Source organism: Polyodon spathula, chromosome 20, assembly GCF_017654505.1.
Source record: "Polyodon spathula isolate WHYD16114869_AA chromosome 20, ASM1765450v1, whole genome shotgun sequence".
Classification (NCBI taxonomy): Eukaryota; Metazoa; Chordata; class Actinopteri; order Acipenseriformes; family Polyodontidae; genus Polyodon; species Polyodon spathula.
The window spans coordinates 11,454,995-11,473,713 of record NC_054553.1 but is presented as its reverse complement, the minus strand read 5'-3'; the positions used below and the strand labels follow the sequence as shown (position 1 = coordinate 11,473,713).

General features: G+C 39.9%; 1 protein-coding gene across 2 annotated transcripts; it reads right to left on the bottom strand.

The window, feature by feature from the left end:
• Nucleotides 1-857: 857 nt before the first annotated feature.
• Nucleotides 858-18,068, bottom strand: LOC121295695 (magnesium transporter protein 1-like). 2 transcript variants are annotated; one of them, XM_041220666.1, is made up of 10 exons: nt 17,946-18,068; nt 15,782-15,951; nt 14,867-14,984; nt 13,876-14,016; nt 13,190-13,330; nt 12,863-12,952; nt 4,171-4,234; nt 2,973-3,047; nt 2,513-2,603; nt 858-1,686 (listed from the first exon to the last, which is right to left on the bottom strand). In XM_041220666.1, exons 1-10 carry the CDS (start codon nt 18,030-18,032, stop codon nt 1,671-1,673), a joined length of 993 nt encoding a protein of 330 aa, XP_041076600.1. In that variant the 5' UTR covers nt 18,033-18,068; the 3' UTR covers nt 858-1,670. The 2 variants fall into 2 exon arrangements, with proteins under 2 accessions (XP_041076600.1, XP_041076601.1); XM_041220667.1 differs by having other exon boundaries at nt 17,873-17,956.
• Between the last annotated feature and the right edge of the window lie 651 nt (nt 18,069-18,719).

Sequence of the window (18,719 nt, the reverse complement as noted above, 5' to 3'; positions counted from 1 at the left end):
ACTTTCCAGCTCCTGCCTGCACCACTTGATGTGATTTCTTTGGAATCCTGAAGTACTCTAAAAGAGCCACTAACACTTCTAATAAAAGCGTAAAGGAAAGGTGAATAAATAAATAAATAAAAAGTTTAAGAAGTGAATCAATCCAATATCAACCAGGGAGGAAGTCTGATCAATTGCAAATACAAACATTGCTTATTTTTTCCCATACTTGTAATCATGTACTGTTGTTAGAAAATGAACAGGATTTCATATACTGCCAATGAATCTGTCAAGTTCTGAACAGTTAGGACCTCATTAGCCAAAGCAGCTTTGAAATATTTTGCTCCCTCTCAAATCATGTAATTGTAATAGCTGTACAGTACAGTGTAACATTTTACAAACTTAAATAAAAAGAGACACCTACCAAAAGTCAGTAAAAAAAACAAACAATAACCATGCCTTAAAATACATTTTCTTACCTCTTATTGGCGTGAGCAACATTGCCACTAGCCCCTCTTTTTATGTAGCTTGGTTTTTAGCTTTCTTTGAATGCAGATATGCTTTCATTTAAACAAACAATCAGAAGATTAACAAAAAGATGCTGGTACATTATTCAGTACAGTGCTCTAGTCCAGACCATGTGACCTACAGCAGGGAAAGTGATTTGGTACCAGGAAACACAAGTTTAATCTATAGTGTACTACTTGAACCACTTGTGCATTCTAAAGAGAGCTGAAGTTGATAATTCTGTTAAGAAGTAAAAAAACTGGATTAGAGGGACACAGTTTTAACTGCTTTTATCAGGTAACAAAAGGAACACTTCAAGAATTTACCTTTACTTGTGTTATTGTAGTTGTCACGAAAAACCACCCAGTATATGAAAACAGCATTTCAAGTTTTTATTGCAAAATGTGAACAAATTGAATGGCATCAAGTTGTTTGTCATCACTTTCTGGGCACTGCTGTCTTGAATACATTTTTTAAAAATATGAGTCTAGAAATAAGCCCTTTGAAATGAAAATCTAAAACTACAGTACGTTAAGGCACTTTACTGCAAGAAAGAAATTTACCACGAGAAGCATTGCATAATATTTTCAATTATTAAAAATGCACTTATACAGAGTTTACTCTTTGCCAAAACATTTTTTAATTTACTTAGTTCAGAACACAGAACTTAAAACTGACAACTTAACAAGACCACACAGGGTAAGACAAGAATCCCGTTTCATAGCACTTAGTCATTCCAGGCTTTACAAATAACTGGACATATTGTCAACTGATTCAACTAGTAAAACCTGAAATGGCTTGCATTGCTATGCAATGGGATCTGTTACCTTGGCACACAATGACTTATGTGCTTTCGTTATATAATTGAGGACATATTTTATTATTAAACCAAAACAGAATTATATCCACCCCCCCATATTAAAACCAAAGAATCTAGAAAGCAAAAAAAAAAAAAAAAAAAAAAAAAAAAAAAAAAAAAAAGGGTAGTGAATTGCAGCACTACAAAATGACAAAAGTAAAAAAAAAATGCCAGCCAACATATTAAGGCACTGTTCAGTCTTTGGTTCCAGTGTTCCATGGGTCGTACCTCGCATATCAGCGTTTAGAGGTAGCACTGACCACTTCAAATATCCTAGCTCAGCCTTTTCAATTGCAAGTTAAATGGGTTTGCCACTGGGCTCCATTTAGCTCAGAAGAAAACTGAAATAGAGTAAAACAATGACTTAGACAACTACATAAACATTAGAAACAGAAAGAACATGGAATTGAATGTTTCAGGTGGTGTCCATATCATGAAAAAAAAACAGGTTACTTCATCTATACAGGTGTAGATAAATTCCACTCCTCAACCTTGTTTCTCAATTAAATACCCCAGACCCTTGTCCCAGGCAGGTATTTCACTTTTTAATTGAACCTCTTTGTTCAATTAAATAATTAGAGTACCTGGACTGGAACAGACTGAAAGAGCCACAAGCAAGTACCACTGGTATACAGTATGTAAATATAAGATACTAAGAAGTAGCATTAAATAACTCAGTCAAACAAGGAGTCAATACTGTGACAAAGGTGGGAACCATAACAAACATTCACAGCAAGATGATTTCTTGTGGGACAACACTTTCGTTGTGAAAGGATCATGCATTTGAAGGCGACACTGATGAAATGTCATATCTAACTATTTTTGGTAAACGGTTATTATGTATAGCCATTGGCGTATTTCATCTGTATTAAAATCACTGTATATACTACAAGATCACAAATCTTTTTTTTTTTTTGTGGAACATGACGCATTTCTTTACTACACTTCAGATTCTATTAATTCAGGCCAATTTAATCTGCATCACTAACTTCACCCCAGCGTCGCAGGTCGTGACATGTGCAATGTGAAATAGGTGCTATTATTTTTGTTGCATCTCAGCACACACTTGCTTGTCGCATTGCACTGGGTCTGTGACAGACTTGAAGGTGCCCCTGCTACACGCCCTTCAGAAGGGATATTCCTCCAGCTTGAGCCAAAGAAACTCACCTGTAAGGGTATCCATGATATTTGGCTCTGAAGATTGATAACAACCAGCTGAAGAAGAGCACGACCAATGCAATGCCACCAACACACATAACTGCATGAAACAGATCAGTATTAGAGAAAACACGAATATAGAATTAGATGAAAAATAAAAAGTACTGTACTGATGCATTAACATGTGCCACACATTTCTCAAATACAGGAATCAATACAAACATAAATGGTAAAATACAATCATTCTTCCACTGTTCACTTACCTAACAGTCTAAAAGTATTCTTTATAATGAACAAAGTTATCCTCCTTTGATAATAGGTCTCAAACACAGCCTAACACTGTAAACAGTTGTAAAGAATCCCCATGTTAAGTGTCTACTGCACAAAAGCTAACCTTTCTTGCAGGAGTCTATCATGTCTTTAGAAATACAGAAAGCATGAATCAAACATAGTGTGGGTTGCTACTTACTCTTCCTTTTTCCTATGTCCATGTCAGAAGTTGCAGCTTCATGCAAAAGTACCATACCCAACGTAACCGCAGAATCTAAAAAAAACTAGTTTAGGAAATCATTTTTTAGGACAGTCAACTAAAAGATATAACTTAACTACATGATACTATACCATAAAGTGACATTTTTGTGAGCTATAAGGATAAAACAGAGGACTGCTGTATATTCAATACATGTGTAACACCACCACCACCTCCATTCCATCACGTCTGGTCTCCCATGGTTAACCAAGTGTTGATGTGGGTTCGGCGTTACCTTTCCACTTATGAATGAGGGAACTTCAGTGACACACATATTACTGGTCACAGGCTTCTTACTCAAACATTATTAACACAAGAGATCAATGGGAGGGAGTAATCCATCATCATGCTGCCTTTTGTCCATAAACTACTTCATAATTGTAGTCCCATTCAATTACAAAGGCAAAAGTACGAGGATTTTAAATAAAGCTTCAACTGTTTCAGAAACCCAAGGGAAACACCAACTAAGACACACACATAACGGTGAGTAATGTGTTGTGTTGGGGGCTGTCACTCCTCGAACTGTTTTTAAACTAATTTATTAACTGGCCAGAATGCACCATTTTAGTATTGCACTGCAATTGCCTGAAACACCAAGATGGGTTTCAGAATCCATTTCATTGGTTTTATTTTTATTTATTTATTGTCCCTTGCTGTTTTATGATGTTTACAGTCATTCTGAGTTTTTCCTATTTCCTCTGCTCAAAAATTGTTTACTCAGAGATGTGTTAAGTTTTTTTTTTTTTTACTGTACGTTTGTCTTCTTTTGATCTTTGAAATCATTCCAAGTGGTTTACTGCATTTTTTCCTTTGACCTGCGTTGCTCATCTGGTCTTGGTTGCCGTGTGCATGTGTGGCCCAAGTTAAATGAGCTAGTGTCTTTAAGAGGTAGGAGGCACACCTGCTCACGAGACAGAGCTGGTTCTTAATCCTATACACTTCAGCTTTATGATTGTAATCCACATTAAAAGGGAAGGAGACAAAAGATAATAATAATCTGTAGCTATTTAATCTTTACGATTACCTTCGTGATATTTAATTTCCTTTCAGTCCCTTCTGAGGGGTAGAGGTGATTTCTACAGGGTAGAGGGTACCCTGTAATTAAATTAGTTCTTGTGTGTATTTATTAAAAGGATACTGAACAAAAGCACAATGTGAGTTTCAGCCACAAATTGGGCCTGACTGCTTCCATGGATATAACTCTGTGGGAGGAGAAAAAGAGAAACACATTTTACATGTTTTGATTAATAAAATTAAAAAATCGAACTCTTCCCTATGACAAGTTAGAAATTGTACATACAAATGTTAAATATGAAAGTTCTGTAACAATTAAAACCAGTGGAAGCATACATCTGCATAAATAGATGGTTAAAGTATAAATCAGATAAAAAATTATACATGTTTTTTAAACAAAGAAAAAATTATTATGTGTAACCTCCTACTACCTCCTCTTCCTTCGAATGAGATGTAAAACCGAGGTCCTATTGTAAGTGACTGCAGTTGATACATAGTTCTCCCCCTAGTCTCTGTAATTCACTTCAGATAAGTGTCTGCTAAATGACTCAATAATAATAATAATAATAATAATAATAATACATTATGCACCACTTACACCGTCCAGGGTTATTGTGGGAAGCCATTTATATCGGGCAAATAGTGTTTGCCATTTGAAATTCCCACTGATTTCAATAACAAAGGAATCATTTATACCGTGTTATGCACGCCATTTATTTTGGGCACATTCAACCGTTTGGATCTCATTATGTTCCACTGTGACAGAAAGACAATGATTCTTGGTGGTAAATATCCCTCCTAATATGTGAGGGCACTAACTAACGGGAACAGAATACTCTGACTACTTGACTTGACACTTAGTTCCGAGGGTTAAAGGAAGTCGGTCATGTAGAAAAAGAGACGGGGCTTCGGTACACTAACTCATTGACCCGAAGGGAAAATGATGTGCCAGCTGCAGATCATAAAAAGCAGCAGCAATCGCTTACCAAGGGGTCATGAGTGACGGTATAAATAGGGGTCGAAGCAATGTTATCTGTTCCTTCATTTTGGTTGTGTCACTGACTTGGAAATGACCTGCCCTGTTGGTGAAATAAATCTTAAGTGTTTGTTTGTTTGTACTGTCTATTGCCAAGTGTATTCACTAGACCGCTAACACGTTCCGGAGCTGTCGCCAGAGGTCAGCACAAACCAAGAACAGCACTTCACTTGTTCACTGTAAAACCGTATTGCACCACAATCACTAATTCACACAATAACTGGACTTGTGTATGTGTTTAAGTTTTAGTGTGGGGATACAAGAACGGGATTATTATTTCAGAAACCAGCTTGGGGGATTATAAATGTAAGTAGTACACGCTGCTGTATTACTTACCATCGTTATTATTTCCTGTTTGTTTCACCGTCAGGAACTGAACAAAGACAACTAATAAAAACAAACCTTTTCACCTGGATTACAACTGTCTGTCTGTTCTTTAATCACCTGCACCTGTGGGGTCACACGTGGGGTCAGAACATGGGACTATGGATCACGCAGCACTTTCAGCGCTTCTGCAGAGGCTGCGGAGAGAGGAGTGGTACGTGGCGTTGGTGGAGAAGATCGGTCTGGAGGTCCAGACCGCAGTACCAACGGCACCGGTGATGATGGCCCCAAAAGGTACGTGCAATGAAAATGGCGGCGGAGGAGTATGACCCTGAGGCTTACCTGGTCGATTTCGAATGGCTACCACCACATTATGGCCAAGAAAGTACTGGGCAAGCCAGCTGGGATCCTGCCTGATCGAGGAGGATCAGCGAGCATATCAGGCCATGATGGACACCGAAGCCGCCAACTACGAGCTGGTAAAGCGAACCATCCTATGCCGGCTCAACATCAATGGGCAAACGCACAGGGTACGATTCCCAGATACACGCCCCAGGGTGGTTGCGCAGCAGTTGTGTGACCACATGGTGCACTGGCTAAGCCCTGTCCAGAAAACGGGTCTGTACATGGGGGAAGCCATAGCAATGGAGCAATTCTGCCAAACCCAGGTATGGATACAGCGCTACAACTCCACCACCCTGGAAGCAGCAATAAACTGGCCGGGGATGTCGAGGACTCCCTGTTTTCAGCCAACAACAACCTGGCCACAGCTCCCGTCCACCGGAGCAGCTGCACACAACCTCCTTTCTCTGCTCCACCTACAACATTGGGACCAAAACCTCCTAGATCTCTGGCCCCAATGGGCAACCTTGCCTCCTTTTCATGGAGATCAAAGTTGGCCCCCAGCGGGTGTAAAGCTGCTACCCCGGCCATGTTGCCATACCAGCAACGAGACAAACTATTAACTAATGTTCCCTCCTTCTCCCCTATCTGTTTTAGATGCAACCAACAAGGGCCCCTGGCCAGGTTATATCCATCGGCAACGGAGTGTGACGTGGCGGCGTGCAACTGGGCATTTGGAGCAGGTGGGGAAAATGGTCGGGAGGGGCCTTGTATTGTGAATGCAGTTGTAGGCAAGGTAACAACCCACACATTAGTGGAAACCATGTGTGAGCAGACCTTAATTAAAGCAGCTCCCTTGGGCGTTGTGCTGTGGCAGCCACGACGCCAGGTGGAGATCTCCTGCGTCCATGGAGATACAGCGACATATCCCACCCTAAAAGTATATTTAAAATCGGTAGGAGCGATAAAACGCCACCTAGTAGTTTAGGTGGCGGAAAGGCTACCACACCCATTAATTCTGGGTTGACACTGGCAAAATTATAGAGAATTGGTTAAATTAATGGCAGTCAGAAAAAAAGAAAAGGGAACGAACTGGTGATGCGTTTCCTTTTCAAGCCGAAATGTGCATCACCAAGACGAGACTGGGGTCTGGTGGGAGGGTGCTTGGATGGTAACAAACGCTAGTCAATGACAGTCAGAACGCATGTGACCGAGAGGGCGAGGTTACTGGGCCATCTAGGGCAGATGCTACTCCAGCCCCTCTCAACACACCAGACATGTGGCACTCAACTCGGACATAGTGCAAGGCCAATGTAATGACCCGTCACTGGTGCACGCTTGGGGACAAGTATGGTCTATTGAAGGTAAGAATGTTGATGGCGCTAGGACGCTAGTATTTTCGCACTTCAGTATCAAGGAGTAATTACTATATAGGGTAAAGCTACCTGCGTACACAGGGCAGCCTATAACAAATTTATTGATTCCCCTGTTTTGCTGGCCCGAGGTCATGAGGCTGGCGCGTGATACCCCTTTTGCGGGGCACCTCAGAGCCAACAAAACAAAAGAATGGATATGAATGGATATACTGAGGTGTCAAAATATGTAGCCACATGCCCAGACGAGTGCGCCTCGCCCCTTTGGTTCCACTGCCGATTATTTCCACCCCCTTTGAACACATTGCAATGGACATAGTGGGCCCTTTGGTACCCAATGATTCCGGGTATACACATATACCCGGAGGCAGTTCCATTGAGGTCCACTAGTGCAGCTGCAATTGCCAAAGAGTTGAATGGCCAGAGTAGGGACACCCAAGAATATCCTGACTGATCATGGAACCAACTTTCTGTCTAACACGCTAAAGCAGGTGTATAAAATATAAAAGATATGTCCCATTAGGACCTCTGTTTATGATCCACAGATGGCTGGTGTTTAGTGGTTAGTCAGACCCTAAAGCAGATGCTGAGACATTGGGCATCACTTCTTCCCTACCTCCTTTTTGCAGTGAGAGGTGCTGCAGAGTTCAATAGAGTTCTCCCCCTTCGAGCTCTCGTACAGCAGACAGCCTTGTGGCATCCTCAATCTGTTGAGAGGGGTGGGAGGAGCACAAAGGCTTGTCCAAAAATGTAGTGAAAAAAGAGATCACCTGGATTTGGTCTGTCGTTTAGTCCAGGACGATTTGAGGTTGTCTCAGCACCGGCAACAACAGCATTACAATAAAAATGCATTCATTCAAACTTTTTGACCAGGATACAAGGTAATGCTGATATCTCCCTCCTCAGAATCAAAATTATGTATTAAATGGCAGGGGCCATATGAAGTGATTCGGGCTATAGGAAAGGTGAACTATGAAATTAGACAGCCAGATTGCCATAATGAACGTGAATTTATCACATAAATTTATTAAAGCCCTGGCAGACAAGGGAGGCCTTATTTATAGCCCCAGGCAAAGTAGAGGATGATTTAGGCCCCTGTCCAGAGACCCCTAGCACTAAAATCATTTAGATGGGGGAACAATTGGTTCCAGATCAGCAACGGGAGCTGCGTAATCTTATTGAGGAGTTCAGCGATGTTTTTTCTAACTTGCCCAGCAGAACTAACTTAGTTGAATATGACAATCTCTCCACCAGGTGTCACAGTACGCGAGAGACCTTACCGGATCCCAGAAAGTCGACAAACTGGCATTTGCAAAGAGGTATGGGACATGGTTGAACTTGGGGTAATTGAGCCTTCCAGGAGCCTGTGGTGCAGTCCTATTGTCACAGTGGCCAAGAAAGACAGCACCAACCACTTCTGTGTAGATTTCCGGAAGGTAAACGCTGTTGCCAAGTTCGATGCGTACCCTATACCTCGGGTTGAAGAACTTCGAGATAAACTGGGAAAGGCAAAGTTTCTCTCTACTCTGGACTTGACAAAGGGATACTGACAGATCCCCTTAACCGGCAGTTCTAGAGAGAAAACCACATTTTCAATTTCAATTTCAATTTCAACCCCTGAAGGGCTGTTTAATTTCAAAACCATGCCGTTTGGGCTACATGGTGCGCCCGCTGCCTTTCAGAGACTGATGGACCAGGTTTCATGCCCACATCATGAATATGCAGCAGCGCATATTGATGGCGTGATGATTTACAGCTCCACCTGGCGACAGCATTTGGCTACGGTTACAACTGTCCTTCAGTCTCTAAGGGCAGCCCGACTGACAGCTAACTTGGGAAAATGTGCATTTGCCAAATCAGAAACCCAATATTTGGGAATTTTAATGGGGAATGGAAGGCTGAAACCCATTGTCACCAAAATCCAGGCTTTGGTAGATGCAGCGATTCCCAAAACCAAGGTCGCTACTGAGATTAGCCGGCTGTTACCGCCGCTTTATCCTCGAGTATGCCACAGTGGCTAACCCTTTAGTTGACCTCACCAAAAAGAGTGCTCCAAATTTAATTAAGTGGTCAGCTGAGTGTCAGGGGGCATTTCATACCGTTAAGCAAAGACTCTAACAGACCCCTACTCTCACCACACCAGATTTCACCAAGGGATTCACCCTCCACACTGATGCGTCGGATGTGGGTTTGGGTGCAGTCTTGTCCCGAAAGGTTGACGGAGTAGAACACCCGATATTGTACATCAGTAAAAAGATGCTCCCTTGGGAGCGCAACTACTCCGTAGTCAAAAAAGGAGTGTTTGGCCATTAAATGGGCTACTCACTCTTTACGACACTACCTGCTGGGACATTCATTTGATCCTGTCACAGACCACGCCCCACTCAAATGGTTAAGCACAATGAAGGATAGCAATGCTTGGATAACTCGTGGTAACTCGCATTGCAGCCCTTCATGTACCACATGGTACATCGTGCAAGGAAAGACCACCAAAATGCAGATTATTTTTCCCGGGAGGGCGAAGTAATGGGAAAGGTAGATTCAGCCGATTGTTCCTTCGGCGCCACTCAGAGCAGTAGCATATGTGACAGAAAGACAATGCTTCTTGGTGGTAAATCTCACCCCCCAAACTTTGTGGGGGCTTGTGGCAAAGCGTAAGCCCTGCACATGGGGAAATATGTAGTTTATTGTATGTTTTGGGGTTAATTGTTAACATATTGATTTAATTAATTGTTTAGCTGCTGTGTCGCTCCACTGTGGACGATTACCCGTCTGCGTGGAGCAGCAGCTGAAAGCAATCAGCTATTCCAGCAGGCGGGTGGGCATGTCTCGGCGGAGCGTCAGTATAAAAGCATGGCGATCGCTGTGATCGGGGCTGCTGCAAGGCCTGCCGTTTTCACGGCACCTTTGATTTATAGTTTGTGGTATTGTGGTTTATTTTGGATTTTTATACAGTTTGCTGTATTAGTCCTCTGTGTGTTACCATCGCTGGTAACGTCACATGACCACCTTAACTTTCGTTTTCTCTTTGTTTGTGAATAAAACCTGCACGCCTGTGCCGGCGTTTTCAACATCAACACCACGTCTGTCTCTCTGTATGCTTGAACAACAGCTACCCTCACGCGTGACACGAGAAAGACCCTGTCACAGGGCTAAGTAACGGAAACAGAATACTCTGACTACTTGACTTGACACTTCGTTCCGAGGGTTAAAGGAAGTCGGTCATGTAGAAAAGAGACGGAGCTTCGGTACACTAACTCACTGACCCGAAGGGAAAATGATGTGGCAGCTGCAGATCATAAAAAGCAGCTACAATCGTTTACCAAGGGGTCATGAGTGACGGTATAACTAGGGGTCGAAGCAATGTTTGTTATCTGTTTCTTCATTTTGGTTGTGTCATTGACCTGGAAGGACTGTTCACTGTTGGTGAAATAAATCTTAACTGTTTGTTTGTACTGTCTATTGCCGAGTGTATTCACTAGACGGCTGATACATTCCGTACAACTGGGTCAGCGGAAGAATTCTCAGCTGTGTCACCTTGGCGACCAGGACGCTCTGCCTGAAACAGACAACGATGATGTAAGCATGCGTGCTGCACTTTTAACACTGTGGTGTGCTGTGGAGCAGCATCCAGATATAGAGCCGAATTGGGATTTTTTTAGAAAACACTGATAAAGTCTGCCGTCCATACTTGCAAAAATAGACCATCCAGATGCGTACCACAGAGTTCTTCGCTAGAAACAATTTGCAGTAATATAGCCTATATAGTTCTACACTTAATTACTTTTTTTGCACTTTATTACATTCATAGGTTTTAATACATTTTTTGTATTATTGTAATGTGTGTCTTGTTGGATAACATGGATCGAGAATTGATTAGCAGTTTGCTACGCATGTGGACTGGCAGAGCTATACTGGTGTTCTTTTCTGAAAAGAGACTAATATTGCAGATAGCAGACTGTTTGGTTCAAATTGCATGTACTGCTTCAGAGGTTGTCACACTAGGCTACACACACAGACACACACACACAATAAATTAAAATACCATTGCTATTGGTTAAGTGTCAGAGAAAGTGGAGGTGGACCACCTACACAGAAGGGTATTTAATGTCATGCAAACATTGTAATGATGAGTATTCTGTTTGTCCTGTACCTGGGACCAGACTCCCTGCATATTTCAATAAGCCTAACAACTGATTGAAGAAAAGCACTCTGTGCATTTTCTTGAATTTATTTAATCACCACCATTTTTTTTTAAGTTACTTCATGTCTTAAAAAAAAGAAAAATCAGATTTTTAATGGTGATTGGTGGGCATTTTGAATGTCAGGTTATTGTGTGGGAGTTTATACCGTCCATCACTTACTGCGGGTGAATCATGTTACACAAACGCACTCGTTCTAAGTGGTGACGACTGTCTATCTTGTAATTTTGGTCCCTAAAAATCACCCGACCCGGGTTCCGGCTACCTGGGTCACAATCCTGCATAGTGTGAAACCTCATACCTGGGTGGTACCCGGGTCACAGCGACCCACCTAGGGATGTTATCCTATTTACATGTTTTATTCATGATATTTGAGTACTGATTTAAGAACCTTGCTATTATTATAGAAAGACAAATATGAATGTTGATGTTTGCTTTTACTTATAATTGACATGCCACATTTAAGTTGAAATATTAATTGAATATTGTCCATTGCTAAACGTAATGTACTGGTTATTTTGAAACTAATTAACTTTCTTACTTTTGTACTGTATTACTGAACTCATTTTGATAAAATGTATGGTCTATATAACCATGTTGTGTTGTTATTGTGTATTACTGAACTCACTTTGATAAAATGTATAGACTATATAACTGTGTTGTGTTGTTATTGTTGACTGAGTTTCATTTTCTGGATCTTGAGCTTGGCTAGAAGTAACTAATAATTAAGAGTGTCAATTAATTAAAACCATTACACACATCAGCTAGTTACTCTTGATTGGGGATTGTACATTTATTTACTTGTTCATTCTTCCTATGCCTGTTTATTCTGTTTAATCATACACACAATGAGCCAGATTGCAGCATTGATGAAGAAATATTTGCTCTAATCAACATCTGGGCCAATGGTTCAATCCAGAGGAGCTTGGACAGAAGTGTCTGGGACATTGATACATGCATTGTGTACTTGCATCTCTCACTCAAGTCAGCCCTGCCCAGTTCTGACCCAGGTATAGCATGCCAGTGTAAAAGAGGCTTAGGTTTCATGTTAGTGAACCAGTAAGCTTTGCAGAGGCAGTATGCACTTGCTTTCTGTAATACTGTTAAAGGGACAGGGGTCGTATCTGTTTTTCCAGGGCTGTAAAACAAATTCTGCTTATTTTTGGGGGGTGTAAATGGTTGTTTTTTTAGATGGGACTTAAGTGCCATACTGTCATATCTGGAGACCTGATCTGGTACACCAGTGTGTAACCACTAACCTGCGCGCCTGCAGCACTCTGCCCCTTGTGGGTATAAGAAATACCACAATTGTTCTTGTTTATACAAAGCTGTATTATGGCCAAGGGTGTTTTCAAATTCTAAAGTAAGACTGCAAGTGGTCAAGCGGACAAACACTTCAGCAAGTGCCTTCTTCATTATTACAATGACTGAGCACATCTGAAGTTACTGACGACTGAAACAGAAAACAATACAAAGTGAATCTAAACAAGAAGAATATCCCAGGTAACACCGATATTCTCTGTAAGGCAGTTGTCTTACCACTTGTCCAGTGTTAGGATTCTTATGGGCATAGGGAGGCCCTCGTATGTGGTTCCACATCTGACCTGAAGTCATGATCAGCACGAAGCACTACAGAGCAGCCAGAGAAAAAATACAGTTAATCAGCTATTCGATCATATTGTTAACAGGTCACATTACTTGATGTGAAATGATCTGAAAGTTAAGATTGCCAATTAACATTCAAATACTGATCTCTGATGGATTAAAAGAATATTCTCCAGACTTGTGGCATAGTAATTTTAGGCTGGTAAAATACAAATCTAGAAACAGGAACCTCCGAGCAGCGTATAATATAAAAACACTTACCAAACCAGCAAATGCCCAGGCATTTGTATTATAAAGAAATTCAAGGTTATTTCTTCTCAGGTACACCAGCCCTCCAATTACAGTCAGCAAGAATCCCAGCATCAAAGGTCCAGCATAGTTTGGTGGCCTTATTACTCGAATCTGTACGAAACAATACATAGAACATTTATCATATAGTTAAAACATTTACAGAGCTTAATTATTTTGCGTAAAAAGTACCTATTCTCAGATTTTTCTAATACATTACATGTCGAGGGAAAGCCTTTAAAAAGCACATAGATGTCTTGTTTAGATAGGGGTGAGACTGGATTAAACTATTTTTTCATACAAGTAAGCAAGCATAGCCGCCAAACTTTAAGTAGCAAAAAGGCCCTAGAATGACAGTTCAGGTCACCACAGGTACAAACGAGAAATCATTGCACTCAGTGCATTCAGGTGTTAAACCAGAAGGATAATGCATCACCCTGAGACTCAAATACAGAAACAGGGAGAAAATTAGCAGTACACTGGTACAGCAGAAGTATTATTTCAGACGCTTGGTCAGTGCAAATTGCATTCTCATTCAGCCTGTAAAAACATTCTCTCTTGGGTTAAATCTTAATGTTAAACCCTTGTTTTTACTTATTCAGTTACCCAGCCAGTTCTTTCACAGGGGTGCTGCGCTGAGAGAATAATGTGATACTTACACTGACGTCAGTTCTGTCAGCAATCCATCGAGATATCTGCTCTGCAGCAAAGCCGCGGACCTGAAGTTCGTACGTGTCAGCTTTTTTAGGCTTCCCTTTGGACGGGAAAATCATGAAGGTTGGAGCAGAATTCATATTCATCTGCACAGATTAAAACGTAGGATTAATATCAAGAAATGGCAAGATAATATCTGTGTTTTACCTTTGTTGATTCACATGCACGTCAAAGATACAGGAATGAACTGGACAACTACACTCAAAACAGCAGAGTAACCTAATGTTAATATAAATGTATTCCCATTTAATTCGATTTTTTTTAAAGTAAAAGATACCGAAACTATTATACCAGATGTCCTTGGGTAGTTTTTTTGTAGGAATATTTAAAGTTTACAAACATCACATTGTTAATCAGCTAATTAATTAAGCATAGAATAAATGTGACCACCTTTTATTTTGGGGAGGGGTTTGACTTGGTCTTAAGTAGTTAATAACATGATGCTTTTTTAGTCTTTTAATGCATTTGATGAACCAATCTCTAAATACATTTAAGAAAGAACTACAGGACGTACGGAGTATATGTGGAGGTAAGAGTTTTCTGAGTGGATAAAGACAAAGTCAGAGTTTCTATACTAGTGTCTTCTTGTTCTAGCTACAAGACAAATGTTTCAGTCTGTATTTCTTTAAGGTAAAAAAAAATCAGTAGTTTGCTGCTTGGACTACAATACATATCCCATTTAAACTTACTGGATTTGTTTGTAATATTTTGAAAGGACATGAAAAAACGATGACCATCCCTGCAATATATGACCTATCACTATCACTTTCAAACCCTTTATTTCCAAACACAAACTACTGGATCAATTTGTAAAAATTGTAGCCAGTGCTTTGTATGATATCTGCCCTAGTATGAGATGAGAATTTCTGCTTTCATCGGAAAGTAACTCAGATATCACATCCAGATATCACGAACAAACAAAACCGTAAAGCTCACCATGTGGAACACATCTGAACCTTCATCAAAGTCAACAGCAGCAAAGAAGATCCTGTTGGTGAAGGCACTGGAGTAGCGCCATGAGTTTGCCAGGATTTGGTATTCTTCATCTGCTTGCCTGAAAGATTGAAAAGAATGCTTCATGAAGACGACTGTGTAAATACAGGCAGAACTGATCATCACCAAGAATACTCTACTGCTTCACTTTCACAAAACATATGTAGGCACCATAACACACACGTTACAGAAGCGTGTGATCACTATTATGGCAGTGCACTTACAATTCTAGCAAATCAGATGCAAGAGACAACATATCTGCTAAGGTTACATTAAGTTACAAAACTAGGAATAATGCAGGCACACTTTGGAGTCTTGAGTTGCTTGCTAATATGTTTGTAACATTAACCACTTTGTATTTGTTTAACTGAGCTCACATTAGATTTTCCTCTCAGTGGTTTATATAAAACCTGGAATGGCTCAAACAGCTACACAATGGAAGTCGTATATCCACCACTGAAAACCCTGATAATTCTATCCCAATGTATCTGGTATTTTTATCATTCGATGAAGCTACTTACTATAACATCAATAATACAAATACTAAAAGAAACTAAAATTCAATGACAAATATTTCAACTTGAAGTCTTTCAGTGGCTTTCAATGTTTGTCATTGAATTTGAGTTTATTTTAGTACTTCTAAATTCTGGACTACTAAGCAGTTAATAGTTATGGATTAAAAACACTAAGAAGCAAATAACTACTGCATTAATCACTTTCCAAAATCTTTCAAAAGCTGTGTAAAATGTTTGTTTTATCATTTTGGGACTTAGGGACCTCATCAGCTAAGTTCCACTAAAAACTTGTAATGCTCTCAGATGGTTGTGTGACTCAATGGCAGCCTGTGCACTTCCTTACTTGCACACAGCGCACTGCCTCTGCGGCTGCAGTGCTGTAAACATCACCACAACAGAGTAGTTTCTCGGTGGGGCTTTCACAAACCGCCGAAACTTGTCTCCATTCATACGGATTACTGCTCTTTTACTAGCCCAATCCATCATCTGTCCAACCTTCTCTGACAAGACAGTCTGAAAAACAAACACAGACATATAAGTAGTATGGTATACAACAGGCACCACAACTCACAAAAACAATACTAGTGCAACAACAGCATGCTTTAGAACACACTAATGTTATTTTCAACAGGGTCATTTTATGAAAATGGTTAAGTTGAGAAGTCATGATCTTGGAGGACTGATTCTGAGTTGGAGCGGTCACCTTTTAGTATCCTACAGGATCGCACACACACCCTGGAACTGAGATATAGTGAATGTGCTAGTAAAGTATGCAATCCTCGGGAACTGATTATTCCATTGTGAAACATGGGAAGGGCATTTTTGGCTTAAATTAGAATTTCAGGATCCATAGAACATAGCGGCTCCTGTCCTTCCTTACAATGCAGGCCATGGGGATCTCCTTTTTCAAGATAATCACAGCTACAGTTTTATACCTTATATGTTACCGACACATATCTATCACTAAGAAGTTGCATTGACACTTGCTTTACCGCATTGTGAAGTGGAAGTATGAAAACCAAGCAGGACATTACTTGCGTGGATGATACTTGTTTTTTTTTTTTCATAATCTGCTTTAGAATCAAGTGTTGGAGCAACTGTTATTTTAAGATACCCATTCATCTATTTTATTTTGTGGTTCCTAAATATATCAGTAAACCATTCAAATAAACCTAATAAAAAAGCCAGTCAAGAATTCTAATGCATCTGCAGTGGTCCCAAAGCATTAAGATTACTGTAACCTGCTGGACTTGGGCACATAAATTAATTCAGCATATTGTACTGTACAATACAAGGCCACGGGCCATAAATTTTTTTTAAAAAATACAGTTAAAGGTCTGCACCCAGAAATGAAAAACTTATTTAAAACTACTTTGAAAAAACAAAATCATGAGGGATAGAAATAAAACTCCAATTGAATAGCAGTTTAAGCCATTCCTCATTTTACTAAAAATCCAATCAGACACACCTGAGCTTGTTATCCATCAATCTGGCTAATCCATCTTGTATTAAAACCTGGAACTGCTAAGCAATAGGAGTCGTATCCCTATGAAACATGTACAGTACAATGACTACTGCATTTCGAGTGGAATCGTCTTTTTTAACTTGTATAGCGCTCTGCAATGATGAAAGTGTATTCTAAGCAATGTACCGATAATACAGTAATAACTTAAAATCAAGTCTGCCTATACTCATGTTTGTTTCACGCAAATATTTAGTCTTCGTCAAAAAACCGCGATTGTTATTGCACAGTTTATGTCATAGTTTACCGGCTGTTTATTTAATTTATATTAGCTTACATTTGCCTGCCATAGAAAGCTATCTGGTTGAGCAATGGGAAATTGCACTTACCCCATCATTTGAAATATTACTGTTTGTAATGATATGTCGTATTAGTGTAAACACCGTCGAGTTAAACATGAAATAATTCGTTAAGCCTCTACTTGTCTGACCTGATAGAAAGTAAACAAACATTTCTCCAACCTATTAATACACAGAAACACAACACCTATATTATTAACTGTACTGCAATGACTTAAAAAAAAAAAATGACAGTGGTAACATTCCGTTTCAGTGAATGTATTTAATATATTTTAAAATGTTTGAAGTCATATTAAAAGACGTGGTCTGTATATACAATTTGTGTAACAATGTTAACAGTTTAATAATTGTATTATCGACTTTATATTTTCTCAAATTGCATGCCGGTATATATGAGTTTGATCAAAGTGCACCTGGACTGTAAGTGGCATAATTCGCTAAAAAAATATATTTGAGCAGCAAAGGTCGACGTTAAACTCCCACATTCATAAGAGCTGAAAAGAATATTACAATCTGTAAAACGTTAATTAATAAATCCACCCTCGAGGGATGGGCCTCGTCTCCTTGGAACTTATCCGTACCGATATCACTTCCTCATTAATTTGCAACTAACCTTAACAGCACAAGTTTGCCAGTTCGGCCACAGAATTTCTCTTGAAATGCACATCACGGTTACAATGACCCACCTCTTTCTTCTTTTGTCCATCGGACGGTATTCCATGAAGTATCACAAATATTAAAATAACAGCGAAGACTTTATTACACAGAGACATTTCTACAACACTCACAAAGCCCAAAGCATTTGCTAATCGCTTTGACGTTACATTCAACGTGACTTCAAGAACATTTTCCTATTGGCCTGGTGCTGTTACCAGAGAGCCAATAAGCGAGAGTTGTTAGTTGTGATGACGCGTAAGGCCATGTTTTTTTTTTTTTTTTTTTTTTGATTGGTTGGACGTTACTTGCCCTACAACCTACCAGAAAGAGTCAAGCTGTTGCATTTTCATTTGTCGGCACAAGTTCTAAGGCGGAGCTAATAATATACCGCAAGCTGTTGAAGAAAGTTAACGTAGTGTGTTTAAAAATGCGAGCTCATGTAAAGTATGTAAAAACTTAAAACAAACATGTGAAATTGAATTTGTGTTTTTTTTTTTTTTTGTTTGGTTTCCACACATCGCGCATTAGAGATCACATGAGATGTATACTTCCGACATGTACAGTGTTTGCATGCCGTATTGCGGATGCATTTTTTATCGTGACAAACATGACTAATGTCAAGCTTGAACGGGTCAAAAGAAATCATTCTGGTGTAATGAACACTCACAAATTACAGCAGTGTCTTATTCAGTTGGATCAGAGTACGCCTGGGATCGTATAGTGGATTCCGGAGCTAAGAGAAGAATTGAGGGAATGTTATTTGCATTCTGCAGAGCTGTGTGCAGGACTTGGTTGCAGGACTG

Bases quoted from the DNA above. Each gene is read 5' to 3' on its own strand.
- LOC121295695 (XM_041220666.1), bottom strand. From the start codon at position 18,032: ATGTCTCTGTGTAATAAAGTCTTCGCTGTTATTTTAATATTTGTGATA. The intron at 15,952-17,945 runs GTGGGTCATTGT...TTTGTTTTTCAG, and splicing joins ATGGACAAAAGAAGAAAGAG to ACTGTCTTGTCAGAGAAGGT. The intron at 4,235-12,862 runs GTAAGACAACTG...CTCCTCCCACAG, and splicing joins ATCCTAACACTGGACAAGTG to AGTTATATCCATGGAAGCAG.